Here is a 19,296-nt window from a genome sequence, read left to right as displayed (position 1 = left end):
CCTCCCCTTTCTGTTCAGGTTTCTGCTCCCTGGTCACATCAGACTCGCCCACACCCGCCGGGCACATCCAGCCTTTGAAAACTGGCAGCCAAACTTTTTTTTTTTTACAGACAACTCAACACACTGGTAAAAGACAGGAGGGTTTGCCCGCCTGCTCCTAAGTGTCCAGAAAGGTCTGAAGGACAGCTCCCGGGACAGCTTGGATTTCTACCTCCTGGCAGATGCGCTTTGGATTTGACAAGCACACGCTGTTTTTTTCCGGAGAACTCTGCCTCACGCCATAACTCAGCAATAACTGGTGGGATGGAAGGCTGAAGGTGGCATCTCTGCCTTGTGGCCTAGTGAAGTCATTCTGTCCCCTCTAACTCGGGCACCACTCTGCAGCAGGAGGAGGAGGATATCCTAGTAAGATATTATATCTCTCTGTTAGGAGAGCCAAGTGATGCCTGAGGAATTTGGCTTCTATGCCAGACTCTTGCGCAATACAGAGCAAAGATGAAATCCGTGACGTTTCTTATTGTCCGAGCCCCTCCTAGGCCAGGGGGGAAGTGCTTTGTGGCATTTCTGGAGGCTCCAGTTTACAAATGCGGTTGGTGGGAGCTGGCTTTGGGCTCCATGCAGTGTGCTGTGGTCTTTGGAAGATCTTGCTTTAAAATGTTTCACACCAGACAAAACTACTGCCTGGCTCGGACTTAAATCCACACGTGACTCGGTGCCCACCTGCCTCGTCGGACACGGTGGTAACGTACCCATCGCTAGGCAGAAAGCATCCGGAGACGCCAGCCCAAAAGAGGAATCAGATTAATAACTTCCCACTGGGAGCGAGCAGCATGTACGGCCTGTGGTTACAAACCGCTCAGGGAAAAGAAGCCTTCCAGGTCCTGCTCCACCTGGGGAATACCCGCAGCTCGTTAGCCTGCCCTCGAAAGTCAGCACAGAGGGAGCCACCGTACGGCACGGCCGGGCGCAGGGGAAACACAGCGTGCCCTGAGTTTTCGCCAGCTTTTATTTGTATTAGGTGGGTCAAAGAGATTTCTGTGAATAACCCACCTTTTCCTGAGTGGGAAGGAAAAACAGTAAAACAGTCTAAATGCAGAGCGACCTGCTATCCGCTGATTGGACAAGAGATGATTTTTTTTTTTTCCTAACCTGCCTGACCTTGCTCAGCAGCATTCTTGAAGATCATTGCTATTTTCCTTGCCTGTTACCAGTCTGCTGGGGTACTGCGACAAAGAGTCCTTTGTTCACCCTGATTGAAACAAAGCTGGAAATTAATTGGAAGTTGCACGAGAGGAGAAAAGCGCTGCCTCAGCATTTGCTCAGCTTAGGCAAAATGCGACACTCGACATGGCTACGACAGGCAGATGTAGCAACAGCCAACCACAGCCTTGTCCAACACTGCGAAGTCAAAAATTTAAAATATAACTTCCATTAGTTACACTGATAAAATAATTTTAGTCTCCCTCAAAACGTTAGTGCAAAACATGTTAAAATATTCATTACAATTCAGATAGTACGCAGTTTCTCCTTGGTAAGAATTTATTTATATCGTTACCCCATTCTTACATAGCCTGAATTGCTCTTCTATAATCCATTCATACTCCCAGATTGTTTTTCCTCACTTCTCCTAAGAAATCGTAAGCCAGCTCTGAGATATCAAAGGGTTTGTGAGTGTTTTCTGACGACAGCAGATACTGAAGTGCACCATCGTTCTCTCGGCTCTTTTTCAAAAAGTCAGCAATCGCCTTCCAGCGAGATGCTTCGGACTCTTCCTCAGCCCACTTGTAGTCAGGGAGGAAAGTGGACTGGAGGAGAGGGAAGACAGAGTCGTGGTACACCAGGACAAACACAGACTTCAGAAATTCTTGATCTCTCTGCAAAGAAGAATATTTGAGAATAACTTCAGTGCAAATACATGGTGTTGCCGAGCGCTTCTACAGAAGTATTGTGCACAGAAAAAAAAACAGACAAGAAAACATGCAACTAACCCCCAGTTCCCAGGATAACAACGGGAAGAGATTTGACCTTCCTAAACAGACATCAGTTATCTCGGATGAGCCTCAAACTCACCACCAAGAACTACGCTATATAAACTACAGATCAACAGACCTGCTCTCCAAACCACCTACTTTTCCAGATGACATGTGCAGCCAAACCCTGCCAGCGTTACCACAAAACGGCAATCTGCACAACGGTCGCCGAGAGCCCTTTGCTCATGGGGTATCTGTATTTCTTCCTACAAACACCCGCGTGTGGCAGCTGTTCCCCGCAGCCTCTGCAGGTACCGACTGGGACTGCCGTGGCCACCGGGGAAGTGCCGCATCCTCCTCGCCTTGGAAGCCCAAACTCCACTCCTTTCTGTACTGCTTTAGGTGGAGAGTTGCAACAATCCCACGCTCCTCGCAGCACGTGGCTCTGAGCAGGAGGCAAGGCCACGCTGTAAGTACTGCTACTTCACGCTTTGACAGGACATTCTCCGTGTGGTGAGAATGATGCCCTCTCCTGTAGAGACCACTTTGCAAACCCCAGAGATGAAGAATCAGCCTGGCCGATTATCAAACGCTAAAAGATGCCGACCACTTTAACTCGATGAGATTTGTGTGCCTTGTCTTCCACACGCACACTAGAAAACCCGCTTCGTGCAAGAAGGACGCAGAGAGCGCTGCCTCCTGGAAAACTCGCTGACCACCGAGACTCTTCCAGAAGTGTTCCAGAAACGTGAGCGCTGCGACTGGCATTGAGCAGTTCACGTCTCGGCAGGCGATTAGCAGCTGAGTGTCATATAACCATGCAAGAAGGAGTAAGAATTCGCCAGGCAGCAATCCTACCATGGGAGTGGCACATGACAAATCAGGTAAAACTGGATGGTTCTGGGATACCGAGGAGTTACTAATTCTTTGAGCAGATCAGCTTTCATTTTGGATGAATGGCCTTGAAAAAGCGATTCTGACTCGAGCATTTTGCTTTGTTTGCGTAAATGGGGAGATCTCCTTGCGTATCTATTCAGCAGCACGCACGATGAATGAAATATCCTGCTGCTGCTCCCAAGTGAGGTGTCTTGGATCAAGAGCCACTGCCTTTCTCATTCAGTTACCTACAGCTTCTCTCTGTCCAGAGGAGGTAGGACAAGGTACGGGTAAGCCTGGGGACATGGCCAATTCAGTTCTTCTCCGGCTGTCTGCATGCCAGAATGGGAGACTACAACTGTCTGACGTAGGGAGATTTGCAGAATTTGGGGGCCTTTTTCCAGGCAGACTGTGGGAAGACTGGAGCTCAGAGGTTGGAGGAAGAAAGATTATTCTGTGGACATGCACAGCCCCTTTTGGACCAGTGGAAAGCTTTTACCAGTCGAATATTGGAAGCACATCACGAAAGGGAGCCACGCTTTGGGTATGAACCGATCATAGCTTCCCACTAACCACCATACACACACACTGAGACAAAAAGTTACAAGTTAATTCCATATTCCTCCTAGTTTACTGTTATAAATATGGGTAAGAAATGTTAAGAGCTGCATTTAGCATATCTACATTTTCTAAATAAATGTATGGCGAGAGGAAAAGTTAACTACCAATAACACTGACAGAAAGCTTCTAGTTCAAATTAGATTTAATATATGTCAAAGAAAAACCTGTAATTTATTACCTTCTCAGATCTCTTCAACGTTCTTTCTCTATCTGCCCAAGCGCTCTAAAATGAAATGTAAAATCAGCCTATGGAGATCTAAAGCAATTCCATTTTTAGCTGCAAAAATCTCTCTCTCTGCAGTCCCACAGTAGTTTAAGCTCCTGTTGCAGTCCCACTTTCCTCGCACTCCCCATTCCTCCCTTGGGCCAGTTTAGTTGATTTAAGCAAACAGCCACTCCACCAAATTTTACAGATGCGAGGGTTTGGAGATTTGAAACTTTCGGAGCCATATAAATGAAATCAAGGGGATCCACTTTTCAGAAAAATCAGTCGCAAGCAAGGCTGATTTTTTTCCACCCTACAAACATGCAGAAATACAGCCTAAGCCCAGAGGCTGACAGCTTGTAACGGTGGCGTCCTTCGGGCAGAAATAGCTCGGCTGCTGTTGGCTGGTCCTCGGACACCTGTGAGGGACCGCAGCGTCAATGCGGTGAGCCCTCTCCCGTCACTGCCAGCCAGAAGCTCCTACCTGTCACAAAGCAGCACTGTCCTAGAAGCCAGACAAACATTCAGGCAGCTAATCCACCTGAGCACTCTCTTGCTGTGGCTAGCAGTGCTCAAACTAGCCCATTTATGTCTTTGCATCCCTTCTGAACGTATCCAAGTGTTCTCTTGCAATTTTGAAGGCACTAAGACACAAGAGATCTGCATGTACTTGAAATGATTGTAACTTTTCTGCTGTTTTGCTTTTCCATTTATCTTTTCACAGGATAAAAAAAAGCTGAAATTTTGCAAACTATCTGGACACCCTGACACATCAGCTGTAATTGAATGCTACGTAGATAACGTACCCGAAGTGCATCCATCAGGTCTGGCTGATCCATGAGTTGAGGGAAAGTTGCTAAAATAGGATTACAGATTAATTCTGAAACAGAAAAGAAACACGTGCAAGGCTATGGAAGAAACGGGATGGTTTTCAAGGTATCAGCACATCAAGGTATTCAACATATCCCCTCCCCTCAGAATATTTCAAAGGGGAAATTAGCTGTAATAGTGCTGCAGAGCAGCAGGGAAAGTAGAAAAGCTAACAACCGCATTCTGTGACTGTCGCAAACTCTCAGTGGCTGACAGACAGTTAACCTGCGAGAGGAGAGACCACAAAACATGATTGCTGGTTCCTTAGGAGAAGCCAGCAAGCAGGAGACGTTACTGATTTAACCTAGGGGTAGATTGAGGTGTTCTTCCTCATTTCTGCACCTGTCTTTTTGATAAACAGCTGAAATTGTGCTGCTCAATTTGGATGTTATGAATAAACACACCTTCGTTCTACCTTAACCTGGCTGGTGGTGTGTGCGATTTTAAGGTAAGCGGGTAACAAGTGGCATAGCCAGTGTACCAAAGGGGGCCTAGGGCTGCTGCGTGCCTTTCAGGTTAGCTGCCGGCAATAGCTGGGTCTCCTGTTGGAGCCGAGCAGGCCGGCTGCGCCGCAGGCAGGCAGGGCAGAGCAGAGCGGCCTCCCCGTGCCGGAATCAAAGCTCTCGAACAAAGCACAGCAAATCTTGAACCCCGGTGGTGCAGGGGTCCTGTCATTGTTTTAGTTAATGGGTTTGTGGATAAGATTCCAAGAGTGCTGCAAGTGACATGCAGAGGAATTTTGGTTGAAGTGTTTTCTTTCTCTTGTGGTTTTAAATATTTAATGTACATTTGTTTCTTCATGTTGAAGTTGATGGAAAGTTTAGTAAACATTAACCACTTCCTAATAACAAAACATTTCACCGAAGCAACCCAAACTAATTGCTTTTGTGAAATAAAACAGACGCTTTAAGTTGCCTATTTCTAAAGTGATAGTTGATTTTGAAATAAGAGAAACCCTCTTTTGTTATACCAGAAAAAAGTAGAAAATGCTACCAGAACAACTTCTGAAATGCTGGGGCGAAGCCTTTAAACCATTTCAACTGAAGTCTGAATCCCAATGGACACAATTTAACTCCAGGAGAGGTCATCGGCCTGATCTATTGTCCTACATTATAAAGATCAAATCAAGTAAGTATGGCAGTTCTCAACTGGCCTTTAAAAACCAAGCATTTTCAGTTTCTCTAGGATAAGTTTATTTAATAAAGCATTAATTTATTAAATGGTCTGACTTTCAGATACTGAAATCAGTATACTCAGAATGTATATTAAAGTATAAAAATATTGAAGTATATTAAAATATAAAGAAAATCAGGAAGGGAGTTAAGTTCTGAGCACCTTTCAAAGATGAACCTGTAATTCAGATGCCTAAGCATGGCTAAAGATTGTAAGTTAAACATGTTAGTAAGTGCACAAGCAGATTTATTTGCCGTAGGAGCAGATGATACATAATTCAGGCTGGAGAAGAGACAGGAGAAAACACAAGAAAAGCACTTTGTAGTACCAATATAAATTCACCTGTAGTACAGTTAAGAAATGTAATTTTTCCATATTTCAAATTGATTTTAAAATGGAGAAGACTATAAACTATTACAGTTCTGTCGAAGGAAAGATGTGGAAGGAGTAAGAGAGAGAACTGCACAATCAGAGCAAGACGCTGAGTTCTAAAACCAGAACTTTTCCACTGCTGTCTCTCCCTGCTGCATTAGCCAATAAGTAAATAATAATTGGGGGGGAAAAAAAAAGAGGGTGACTTAGCCTCAATGACAAAAACATCTGCCTAATCTCTTCCATAAGCTCACGTGAACACACATACACTAGAAATGAATGAGTAAACCTGTGTGCAATCTCTTGTTGCATGGGTGGTGAAAAGGAAACCTTTCTCTTACAAATACCTTTAATTATTTTTTTAGAAATAACCCTTTACCTATCCCGTGCAGGCTTTATTTTTTTTTTTTAAATGAGAATTTCACTGAAAGCACTTCATTCATACTTCTCAGAAAACAAAACTGTTCTTGTGGAGTCTGAACTGATGTCAAACAGGGCAACGCATTAGCTGAAATATTACTCGTTTGAAATACAAACACACCGAGCGGTGGTATTCGCAGCGAGAGGCTGTTCTCTTTTATCCACGGGGACAACAGCTTTCTGTTTGTCCACACAACACCTGCAGACTGGAAGTGAAAGCACTGAAATCTCTACGCAGGGAGCATGACTTCCTCACCCGGTGAGATGGTCGATGCCAGGGAACAAAACTCCCCAAGCAGCCTCTATCAGCGAGAGCTGCTCCTGCAGAGCCCTGCTTTATCTTTCAAAACGGAGGCTCTGGAGAGAGTCATTCTCTTTAGGAACCCGATCTTTCTCCAACACGTTTGCCATTACTGACCAATTCTTACCTGTGCTTTGCATGCTTATTCTGTCTCTCAGGAGTGCATCACCAAGTATTTGTCGATAAAATATCAAGAGATGGATGTAGCACATACTGCCAATTAACGTTTCTGGTAGCAAACTATTGGGAAAATAAAGAACGTGCAGTTGAGATTTTTATTCAGAACTGCTCCTACGAAGCATTGTTCACCAAAACTTGAGAGCAATCACAGTTTCACGGAGATTATTATTAGCTGATACTGGCATCTCCCTGACTCTGCCACAACTTTTGAAGGTGCACATTGAGACAGCCGTAACAGCCAGACTCTTGCTGTTGCAGTTTTCAATCTTATCTAAACTTAAAGACTTTTTGTTTGTTTTCAACAAAATAGCTCTAAGTGTCAAAGAGAGATTGAGTGCAATATGCAGGTGACGCGACCCTCGGATTTTTCCACAGCCAGTGTTCCAGGGAAGGGGGACGCTTTAGATCTCTGCAACCATTCTAGGCAATCTGAAATATTTGTTCATTTTATGGCAGCAGACACAAATACTTACTTCAGGATGTCTTTTGATTGCGCACTTAATGACCGCAGTTTCACTATAAGCACAGGCTGTTTCTTGAGTGTTATAAACTGATGAAAAACACCACTGCCTGCTAAAGAAAGGAATACCTGATACAATAATCGGTCATTTTGAAAGAACATTGAGAACTATATTACAAGAATGGACATTTAAATTTGGCAAGAGATGTTTTGCTAAAACTGTAATGGTTTAAGGATAGGCTAAAATCCAGGAGGAACTGACTCTGAAAAATATATCAACGTTTGGTCTAACGTATGCTATTGCTTCTCTCTAGGACAGTGGATTCATAACATGCGCAGAGTAACACGGAGGAGGTGTCCAAACCCAAAAGGTAAAGGCCTTCTATAGCTTGCAGCGCGCGTCACTGGCACATGGGTGTTATGACAGCTTCCAGAGGAAAGCCCAAGTGGAACTTGTGCACAAGTGATATGGGACTGATGATACGTGACTCGAACAGCCTGGCTTGGGAACTCTCCAGACCAGTGTCACTGCTGAGCCTTGTGCCATCGCCCCATAGCCAGGAAGTGTTAAATGCCATTAAAGAAATAACTGAATGTATTTATCACAAATAACCCTCAACCTGCAGACACGGGAAGTGACAGAAACATTAGCACTGGCAGATAGTTCTGATTCCCGCCAGCCCTAACAATCAACTCTCTCTTGCGCAAAATGAGAACACACAAAAGAAAACCAGGCTGTGGTGACTGCGTGCTAATGAGAGCCCCGGCTGAGCACTGCACGTTGTAAAATCGGGATAGCATTTTTTGTATCATTTCATTTATACAATGTTTAGGAGAAATCGCACCTCTTCTCGATATTGATGGGTCAACCTCAACGCCTCTCTCGTAGGGAGTGCCGCCATTTAATAGCAGCTCATACATTCTGTGAACAAGAGCAGCACAGTCAAAATAAAAAGATGTAAGGATACGTGTTCTCACAATCGCTCTCTGAGAAAGAAAGAAATCCGGTATCTCAAACAAAAATTGACACGGTGCTTGCAGTTAGGACTAGTATTTTATATGAAATGGCTAGACATAATTACTAAGTAACCAAACCTCAAATGATAAATTTGAAACTTGTATTATATTGGGAAACTAGTTAATTATTTCAAAAGGAATTAGCAACACTGATTCTCTTCCATGTGACTCCAGTATTTCTCTTATGTGAAATTTAGCAATTGTTGCACTAAAATGTTTTTGAGGAGTCATTGCTTAAGTATCCAGTTTTAGATACGGAAGATTCAAAATGTTGAATAATGTAATCCTAGTTCTGTCAAGAGTAAGTCACTGTTGAAGCAATCATGCAATTTCGCTCTCTAAATAACATCTTTAACTTAATGGAATAGAAAAACAATGTTAGAGAGCAGATTTAAAAAGATTTAGAGACTTATAGAACAGTAGATGTCTCCCGTGGGGTTTTTTTGGTGCCCTGTTATCCAAATATATTCAGAATACACGTATATATCTGTGTATCTATATCTATATACGTATTTGGTAAAAAACAAGCATTGCAAGTGCGATCTGCAACGAACCATTTCTGTAAATTAACAGAAAGCTTCCCTACATTTAATAAAATAGAAATATGTACATTTTATTATTCTTTAAGATGGCTGGACCCATCAACTAATCATAAATCAGCTGCAAAATATAAGGTTGTTCATACTCTCCAAGGGAATGGCAAGAGATTCACTCACAACAACTCTTACCTGCTTCCAAGTCTTAGAAACTCCTAGCCTAAAATATATCTATATACATACACATGTAAATACAGAGAGAGAAAGACAGAGAGAAGGAAAACATAATAAACTTACTTGGAAGGAACAGGCATTCCATTAGAAGTAAAAAGCTTCAGAAAGGCCCAGCCACAGCTTAGCTCTCCTCTTTCACCTGTTGACTAGAAAAAAAGAAGAAACATAAATAACTTGAGCAGCTAAACCAGAATGTGTAACTGAACCACAAACAATTCTTTAGAACAATCCCATTAAAATAGTAAAAGCCCCAGATTTATGGTAAACATTGACTATGTCACATTCACAGGTGCTTGAAGATGTTTTACCAAACAGCACACACAGTTGTGCTGAACTTCAGCTGATCATCCATGAACGTATGTAGGAGACGAGGATTTATAAAGCCGAGAAATACATATTGAAGGGAAACCTAAGTATATCAAGCTCCTGAAAAAGAAGAAATGCACAGATACAAAGGTAAAAGCCCCTAAACCTGCACTGATACTCTGAAGAATGCAGGAGGGAAAAAAATATACCCAGAGGATTTACCCATCTGATTCCAGAGCCAACAGTTTCCAAGCCAGTGACCCCGTGCATCAGGCGGCCTTATTCACAGTGCCAGAGACAGCGCCTGGGACAGGGAGCTGATCCTGTGCGCCAGCCCATCCGTTTCCAGACCCCAAGAGCACTAATAACAGGTAGGAACCTGTAAACACTTCAGCCTTCGTTTCAACTTACTCTGTAAACAGAAGCAGACAGCTTTGCGTAACGGTGACGGCTCCCGTTAGCGTGAGGAGGGCCATTATGCTCCGTTAGGTCTCTGTGAACCGTTGCTTACCAACACGCTGTTCGTCACCAGGACTTACACAGTCCAGTTCCCTACAGGCGTACGCTCTACTTATCTCCTGGCACAACCCCTCTGCATCCCCACCACGCTACCCGCACGTCTCTCCTCCGCACCTCCACAGCCGCTGCGCTCTTGCACCCTAAGCTCATACAGGTGTTAGCGAAAGGGAAAATACAGCAACACTCCCCTTTGCGACTTCTTTATCCATCTTTTCAGAATTCTGTTGCCCACCATTTAATACCCTGCTTGCTAACCGTTGCGGTTACCCCACTTTTCATCCTTCACCCCTGATTTACTCGATTGCCAAGATTCACCCGAGGAAGACTGCAACCATAACGAAAATGTCAGTGTTCAGAAAGAGGCAGCAAGACTCGAGTCAGTCCTGTAGACAAAGTGGCTGAGATCTTTCAGAACAGGGATCTGTTCCGAAAAGCCACTGTATCCCCCAAACATTAGTGTTTCTTGTGCCCCTGCGTGCATCCACCTTCTATTACAGTAGTCCTTGTGGGCTTTACCATCTTGCGTTACACTACCCGTTGTACTTTTCAGAAGCATATCCTAGAGGGATAGGATACGTCTGTATCAATCGCAGCTAGAAACCAGTGTCCATCCCATTTAAACAGTTAAAATTTTAGTTTCCAAACTATATAGCACGGTAGTCTGAAACAAATCACAAAGATAGCAAAACAATGCAGGAATGAAGAGAGAATTGGTCCTTTGCAATCACATTACACGAGATCTTTGGCAGACTAACAGGAATTACTTCAGTGCAAGTAAAGGTACGTTCATCTCCACTAGTCAGAAAGCCTTTTATTGACTAGAACGAAAAGTTCCAAAACCCAACATCTCTCTCCTCCCTCCCAGAAGCCAAAAGGAAGACAATCTTGCAGTAAGCTAGGAAAAGTTCAGCTAAATTTCCACTTGGATCTCACAGTTCGCTGCTGGGATACTGCAGCTTAGCATCGAATATGGGGCAGCTGGTTCACTTTATAAGCACGTGCTTGGAATGATTTATACTGCAACTTTACACACTTACATTGCGAATATAAGTGATGCCAAGTTCAAATAATATACCGATGTCTGCAGACAGAGAGTTGGACCTGACAAAACAGTCACCATCCAGCAAGCTGGGTAAAATGCCCGTTACCTAATACAGAGAGGGGGAAAAGAAAAAAAAAAGTGAATGTACCTATTAAAAAAACCTCTGATTTTTAAAGGCCGTCAAACACATCACTCACTCATGTAAGATCAGACCCAATCCCATTGCATATAAAAGCAAGTGATGAGTAGAGAACCGATTTCAGGTGAAACCTTGCTCCTCTTATTCTTTATCTTGCCATGAAACACAGCTCTGCTACCGAGGTGCTTTTTTGTGTGTGATGACAAGCTATTAAAGAACTTTGGATGTCAAAAAAGCACTTAATTCCCTCCAAGAACACAGCACCAACTGTGGTAAAACACAACAACACTCCTGTTGCGAGGCTGGCCCTGCACGGCACCTGAAACACGGGACAAAGCATGTGCTCTTTTTTTAATGAAATCAAATCAAAAAAACACATGCAGAGGGGCTAGTGCCGTCCCTTCTCCCTGGACACCACGTAGTGTGCGCCCGAGAGCAGTTCAAACCAGTGCCACTGGCTCGATCACCAGTCCCTCCCGCTACTTTTCCTTCCTCCCAACTCTTTTCTCCAAAGTGTTTTTGCTGAAACAGTTCGGTTTGAATTCATGCGCTTCAGCCAGTCTCACCTTTTCTGCATGTTAATTGTGGCTGCAGTATGTTTTATTTCAACACGAATACCAGAAGTAACAGGTGTCGCTAAATAAGAAGCTGTAAATAGGTAGTGGCTATGTCGCTCCCTGAGGGAGATACCTACCCTTGGAGAAAAGGTCCACGTCTGAGGATTTTTAGGTTGCCACGTAGCTCTCACCGTGTGAATGTTACTCAGCACCTAAAGCGTGACAGTGGTGAAAAAAGCCAAGACAATTTTTTCTGGAAAGCTACCCAGCTTTACGAAAATGCAGTATTATCCCAGATTAATCCAACACTGCACACAACAAAGACAAAATTACGCTTTCTCCTCAACTTTATCAGATGGTTTCAGTTTAAAGGACTACAGGGGAAGTTTTCTCTGAAGCCACAGAGCACTTTCCAACCATCCTTGCTCTGTATACACCAGTAATAGCCCCTTTGCCCCCAAGAGCGTTCAGTGCAGCAGGAAGAAAACCGCCGGATTGTCAGCGTTGGATGCTGTTACAAAAAGCTGCTCTACACATGGGCACAAAGGAGCGCAGAGGAACAACTGCGGGTGGGGAAATCTGAATACGACCCTGACCCAGCGACTCCCAGGCCGGTCACCGGAGGGAGATCAGCCCAGGAAAGGCTCATCTCCACAGCCAGAGGAGGAGAGAGGCACAATGGCAGGTGGGGGAACCGAAATTACAGACGGGGAGGAACGGCGCTCTCACCCAGCCCCTCCCAGGGCGGCCCAGGGGCCAGGTGGGACGCCCATCGTTGTCATGAGTCAAAAGGAGCGGCTCTCTGGATCGCCTTACAGACTGAAAGGGGATAGGAGACACGGTGGCATGCCAGGAAAGAGCATTTTGGGACTGCACATGACTTACTGTGGGATGCTCAGGGGAGGAACCAAAGGCAGAAAAAGGGAGGGATCAAGGTGCTTTGTGGAATAACAAGGGTGGGAAAATAGAGGGGTAAGTATGCGTTTCTGGCCACGCCCGGCGCCTGATCAGTGCAGTCTGTCCTGTTTTTTCATTAAACTCTGCTTGTAACTATTTTTCTGGGTGAATGGGCTCTGTTCTGAATGCACCTGTGTGTGGACACCTAGGTGCTAGCCAGGCCACAGGTCACTGGCGGCCCACACGTCTGTGGTGACTGCAGCTGGGGGAGCGAGGGTGCGTACGTCTGCGTGTGAACGCAGGCGAGGATCAAGCCAGAGAAATCGGAGAGCAACTTAAGCGGCTTGGGAGGCAGATTGTGTGGGGGCGTCTCTCTCTCTCTCTTTGAGTGAGACAGCTGGAGGAGCTGGCTGTCGGAGGGACCAGAGTGTGAAAGAAAGATCCTAAAAGATCCAGACCTCAAGACTGGTTTTGATAGCCAAACAACTTACCCGATTGCCGTCGAACAGACAGAGTCGAACATGTCTACTGAGAACCTGTATACTGACTCCTGGGAGAGGAATCATTTTACAGCTAGATAACGTTACAATCAGCGATACTCGAGTTGGTCTAGGATAGATCTGAAATACAGACAACAGAAGGGTTAAATCTACAGGCTCCTCCTGAATGTGGTATCAGTTTGGTTTTATTTACTGAGGTGACAGACTGTAGCGTTCACTAGACTGCATTCTTCTAACCACAGAGCTCGTGTAGTATTAGCAACAGCAACCAAATTTCTTCATAAGCCTTTAGCTCTCTTCTAAGGAGATTGCTACAAATATTTCAGTGTGACAGACAGAAGGTCCTGTCAAAGTTTGAGAAGAAAGAAATATTCTAAAAATGGAGCAAATCAAGACCTCATCCTTAGCCAAAATGAAAGACAACAAATGAAATGGGTGATTTCACAGTGCCTAGCAGAAGTTCATGGTTTAAAATTTCAGGCTCGTCACCCATGCAGATCTGCTTCACCCCAGACAGGGAAGGAACCCACAAACTTAAGATGAAACACGACTCTTAAAAGATACCCAACTTGACAATTTATACTGATTTTTTGCCTGTTAGAGCGTAGGAGTGATAACATCTACTGCCAAAGGAGGCTGGATCGACATCGAAATCCATCATCTGTTTCACAGCAATATTTACCCACCAATATGAGATATTGCTAGCGATTCACATCTACAGATCCTGCCATTTCTCTTAAACCAAAAGCATCATAGCTTTCTTGCCAGTCATACTCACAGTATTTTTTTCAGAGTTCCACACCAAGTCCTTGAAAGCCAACTGTGATGGAGTAAGTTCAGGCTGCAAAAAGTAACTTCCTCGAAACTGATCGCCTACAACAAGAGTAATTCTTAAAATTCTTAAAATTTTTTTATGATCTTTATTGCCACAAAGTGAACAACACCCAAAATTCAGATGTGGCTGAAGTCCATTTGAATATTTGACTGGTCCAAACGAAACTATGGAGGTATCGTCTACAAGCACCCTTTAAGAAGGGTACTTTTACTATTTGCAAGTGTTCTGCAGTATTTCGTTCCAGAAGCACAGTAATTTGATCAACAAAAAGAGCTATTGACTTGAAACAGTTTCAAACAAAAAGACAAAGAAAATATGAGATGTGTAATATACTCGGTGAAGAGACTCCAAAAGGTCTCCAAGAAAAAGGCAAGATTAAAAAAAAAAAAATCATCATTTTCTGCAACATCAACAGGAATTATCTTCCAAAGAGGAAAATCTTTGAAATCATGAGGAAATTTGTCATTGCCTCCTTGTGGCCAGGATTTCACACAGATAAACTAAAACTTAATTGAAGAAGAAGAAAAAAAAGCCTTTATACATTATTTGATGGGTCAAATATAGCCTGTACAGATTACCAATTATAATTAAGCAATACTGATTTTAGTCCAACAGGCTAGTAACCAGGATAAGAAACCCACCACAGACACTGGAGAATCTTGCACCACAGTTATTATGAGAAAACCTTACCTTCTTCTAAGAGCTGGAAAAGCGTGGACAGGCGGAACCCGGCAGGAACTGCTCCTATGGTTGCCAATACCTCTACTGTGTCATTCTATTAAAAACCAGACAGACAGATACTAGTATTCCTGCTATTTAACGTCTAATTCTATCCTAATTTAGAACTCTCACGCAACCGATACCAGAGACCTGGGGCATCAGTCACCTCTCCCCATCTGAAGCTAGTCTGGCCCATCTCCGGGAACTACTTTTACTCTGTTTCACGTATCAACCCAGCCAGGCTCCCATTTTGCTAAATCCCCCTTCCATTTCAAAGCAGCAGCAGAGCAGCTGGTTACAGAACAAAATCACACCCTTGAAAGACACGGTGTAGCGCTACTGTGGCAAAACCAGAACCGACATCTCGTTTGCGTCTTCATTCAGACACACGGACTGGGCCGCAGCCTATTTCTAAAGCACTAGAGAACCTTAGAATTTCTTGCTACAAAAACCAAGACAGAGAGGTTCATTAAAAACATTGGCCTGTACTGTGAGAAACAGCGTTTGGTAAAAGGCAAACCTCTTCTGCCAAATAATTAACATTATGGTAGATGAAGTTGCTATGTAAGAGCTACACCTACCTCTGTGATAGCTTGTCTTACAGCACTCCAGTGAGAATCTGTTCTGGAAGAAAAATAATGCATTTTTTATAATCTGTCATCCTCACGTGGACAAAAATTTAAACGCTAAATACACGTTTGACTTCAAATACCAGCAGCTTAATAACCATATCTATCTGAGGTACGAATAATGATATATTTCCAGCTACTAAGACTAATCGCTAGACTATCTATCTCATGAGCTGGAACGTAATTCGATAGATGACCCAGTCATTCTTTGATTTTGCGAGGGGGGAAAAAAAGGCAAACCAAAGGAAAACTCCCAAACAAACCCACTGAAGTAAACGTGTGTCTGCAAGCTCAAAGAAAAGCAAGCGTCTGCGGTACTGAAAAGAAACCCGCAGTCACAAAGAACCAGATACCCTTGTGAGGTGTTCTCGCTGTAAGAAACGTACTGCCAGATTTAAGGAGGAGGAAGAATAATTTTATACGTGTTTGCTTTCACATCATCCATTTACCTTTTTTTAATTGCAGTTCCATCTGCTGTTTCATCCACCACTTCTATGTGTTCTTCACTTTGCTCTTGGCTGTCGACGTCTTCGCGATGGACCTGTAGTGCAGATTCGGCAAGGGAAAGCGCATGATTTCTTCACGGTTCTGCTCTTAAAAATGCTTTCTCCAACCATAGCACATGTTAACAGTTTAGAAGAGGAGATTTTCTGTCTGCAGTGACCTATCACTCCATAGCTCTGTAACTGCAGAACACTGCCCTTAGTTCTAGAGTTACGGCAAGGGATTGGAGTATTCCTACAAGTAAGCACGAGAATGCGTTTGCAAAGCGGATTCTTTAAAAAGAGCAATACATCAGCATCATGAAGTAAAACGTTAGCTACTCAACGTGCTCTTTAGTTACGCTGTGAAAAGCTCTGTTCCACAGGGTAAAGGTCGGACTAACAGGACTCACTCCATCCCAACTGTACCCACGTTTAAACGTTCACCACAATTGTACGCTGGATATACGTGCATAAGTACATAAACTAACGTGTGTAAGCCACTCTCAAAATGAAACTTCAAAAGTTACAAAACTTTAAAAGCTATTTTTGGAAAGGTTCTTCTGTGTCAAATTACAAAATACTCCAACATTTACATGGACTCACATTTCATATAAATTATGAAAAGCCCAAATTAGTCCATAGCAGCTTGGAGTCTTGAGAGTTGATCTTTAGTGACGAAGGTTATGGCTTTCATGTTCAAGAAACTTCTCTGCACTTACGTGTCACATCTTCACAAGGCACGAAACCACCGCTTCTGCTCGCTGTCTCCGCACACATGTATACAGACACGGTGCTATTTCCAAATAACTGGCAAAACACTGCTCTGTGTCCCCATCTAAGCATTATGATCAGTTTTACGCAGCTATATTATCATGGATTTATATAAACCGACAGAGGTGAGACTAGAACAGAAGAAGGTGGCAGCACACTAACCGCAAGATAGGTTCTAGGAACGAGGCCTCTCTCCCCTTTCGAGTTTTCGGCTACCCACCAGCCATCCGCCTTCTTGTCGTGTATAAGCAGGACCTCACCTTTCTTTGCCATTGGAAGGAGAGACAGAGACAAGAGACAACCAAATATTTCAAAACAGCTCCAGGCACAATTAAAAGAACCCACAAAAACTTAATTTTTCCCACAACAGAGATCCCAGACTACCGCGACAGACCCGGCCGCTACAAAAGGTGGCAAAAGGGCACCGCACTCCACCGGACTCCACCAAGCCAAACGTACACCGGGAAAAGCCATTTCTCCCCGAATCCCGCAAGGAACTGGCTGAATCCCAGAGGCACAGGATTTAATTACGGTTATTGCTTCATACAGAATGATCCGCAGTACTGACATGTCAAAAAGCTTTTACAGAGACATACTTACCGTAAATGTGAGATCCCCTTCCTGCTGCGCGTCAAAGTTTCCAACTGCAACGCATTCTTTAACATTTGGATCATCCAACAATTTATCCTCATCTTCATCATCTGTTTCTTCACTGTCTTCCTCCTCACTACTTTCTTCATCTTCACTCTCATCCTCTTCTCCATTTTCATCTTCTGTTTGAGGATCTTTCTGATGTTCCTCATCCCTACCCAAAATAAATCAAACTTTTTTTATTATTATTTTAACAAAACTTCTTGAAATTGCTGTAAAGCCTTGCAATACGGGCTTCTCTGCCAGGACGTTATCCAGACACAGAATTTTCATTCCTGTGTTTTACTCCCTGTCCTGATCTGAAAAAACTCCAAAATCCTAATGGCGTTTCCTCCCTGAGCGTATAGACCCCATTGCATCTTCTCCTCTCAACAGCCACATTCTATGGCAGCCGTTAACCAACACCCTCAGAAAATTCCAGCGAGTCGTTCTTGACTGCATCAAGAAGACAAGCCCCATAGGAGCTGGCCCTTCCCTACTTCTTTTTTGACTGTATGTTAAGATAACGAAGGGGCTGAGCTAACCATTTTTCAGGGTCCTTTCCAACTGCACATGTGCAATTCTATTAAAGTGCAGATTGTATTTATTTAAGCTACTTACGCTGCGTAATTTGTAGTCACGTTATCCTGATCCAAGACAAGAACAAGTTTCTGCAGCTGCTGAGAGAGTTTTAGCAAGAGCTTTTCTTCTTCTTCTTTCCTCTGGTTATAATTCCCCACAGGCGCAGGCTCATCAGCCTGAGAAAGAACAGAGCAAATTGCTCAAAGAATCAAAGTTCCCCTATAAAGTTTGTTTTCCAGACACGTCTTACAAGCTTTCACCTTCCCGGGCTGCTGTCGCTCCCTGTTTAGCGACATCTTTCTTGCCCTTTTACTCTGCCAGGATGAAATTTCATGTTGAAGCCTGCATTCTCCACTTGCAATGTAATGCACTGGGTTGATTGATAAAGATTTGAAGCGTAAAACTTGTACACAATAAGGTATTAAAAATGTACTTTTAAATAATGTAAATGGATCTCAGAGCTGCCAGTGCGGGGCTGTGCAGCGCTAGGCATTGCTCTTGCCCTGAGGCATCTAAAGCCGAAGGAGGCCGGCGTTCTCCAAACGCTCTCCGTGATGCATTTTGGAGAAAACCATTACCAAATTTGTCTCCGCACTTACTTTTTTCAAATTACGAAGAGCGTTTGTATTCTCATCCACCAATTTCTTCAGCTGCATACATCTGCAATGAAAACAAAACCAGACAGATAGCATTTTCTTAAAATTCTGATAGATGGATGACCGAAATCGTGCATGCTTGCTAAAACATGGAAAAAACCCAGAACTTTGCCCAGCTCTGTGTGCGTACACCCAGACAAACAGCAATACAAGCCCGAACAGCAGCTTAGCTGGTTATTACCGGTGATGTGCACGTTCCCACTTCAAACCACCTCAGCCCTTGAGGACTGGCACAGAGATGAGCGAGAGGGGCGGGGAAGAGGTCTGTACAGCTCGGGGGAAACGGGAAGGCGCGCAGGGAAGCGCCCGCTCCTTCGGATGCAGGGGTGAGGGGGACGGAGCGAACCTGTTAAGCCATGCAGCTCCTGGCCGCGGAGCGGTACCGAAGGGAAGGGGGGGAAGGCCGAGGGCAGGGGCCGGGGACCCCGAAGGCAGGGGCCTCACCTCTGCGACAGGGCCTTCCGCTGCCCGGGGGCCGGGGCCGCGCTCTCCGCCCGCAGCGCCTCCACCTGCAAGAGAAGGACGGGCGCCGTCAGAGCCCCGCCGGCCCGCGGCCTGGGCCCGGCCGCGCCGCCCGCCCCGCTACCTGGGCCTGCAGCTCCCGCCTCCGCCGCTGCGCCCGCTGCAGCGGGCCCCGCTCCCGCCGCCCCGACATGGTCGCTAGGCAACGGGCGCGGCGGCGCGGGGAGATGCCGTCACTTCCGGCGCCCGCGGCACGCCGGGAGTTGTAGGCGCCGCCGCCCGCCCGCATGAGGGGGAACCGGAGGCTGCGCGGCCTCCGCCCCCGGCGGTC

At 44.7% G+C, this 19,296-nt stretch overlaps 2 protein-coding genes across 10 annotated transcripts in view; one reads left to right on the top strand and one right to left on the bottom strand.

Annotated features, from left to right (window-relative positions):
• Positions 1–71: 71 nt before the first annotated feature.
• On the bottom strand, positions 72–19,158 carry NPHP1 (nephrocystin 1; the record flags this gene model as incomplete). 3 transcript variants are annotated; one of them, XM_082307364.1, is made up of 20 exons in its annotated part: positions 72–1,874; positions 3,646–3,690; positions 4,479–4,552; positions 6,936–7,048; positions 7,462–7,561; positions 8,294–8,370; positions 9,299–9,381; positions 11,098–11,208; positions 11,936–12,010; positions 13,187–13,315; positions 13,974–14,068; positions 14,721–14,805; positions 15,332–15,374; positions 15,829–15,920; positions 16,798–16,899; positions 17,236–17,440; positions 17,887–18,023; positions 18,447–18,507; positions 18,948–19,012; positions 19,090–19,158. In XM_082307364.1, 20 exons carry the CDS (start codon positions 19,156–19,158, stop codon positions 1,596–1,598), a joined length of 2,040 nt encoding a protein of 679 aa, XP_082163490.1. In that variant the 3' UTR covers positions 72–1,595. The 3 variants fall into 3 exon arrangements, with proteins under 3 accessions (XP_082163490.1, XP_082163491.1, XP_082163492.1); XM_082307365.1 differs by having other exon boundaries at positions 7,462–7,558; XM_082307366.1 differs by lacking the exon at positions 3,646–3,690.
• Positions 1,866–19,296, top strand: part of BUB1 (BUB1 mitotic checkpoint serine/threonine kinase) — a gene marked incomplete at its 3' end in the record, with an annotated part of 49,854 nt that continues 32,423 nt past the window's right edge. The window contains exons 1-6 of one of the 7 annotated variants that reach the window (XM_082307360.1): positions 1,866–3,390; positions 4,397–4,608; positions 4,904–4,990; positions 5,516–5,670; positions 7,763–7,819; positions 9,525–9,912. Of the gene's footprint in view, positions 3,391–4,396; positions 5,671–7,762; positions 7,820–9,524; positions 9,913–19,296 lie in introns of all 7 variants that reach the window. The other 6 variants (XM_082307350.1, XM_082307362.1, XM_082307361.1 and 3 more) reach the window with 6 other exon arrangements.

This window comes from Platalea leucorodia (assembly GCF_965183815.1).
Source record: "Platalea leucorodia genome assembly, chromosome: 3".
Lineage (NCBI taxonomy): Eukaryota > Metazoa > Chordata > Aves > Pelecaniformes > Threskiornithidae > Platalea > Platalea leucorodia.
The sequence above is the reverse complement of the archived record's forward strand: the minus strand, read 5'-3'. Positions and strand labels throughout refer to the sequence as shown.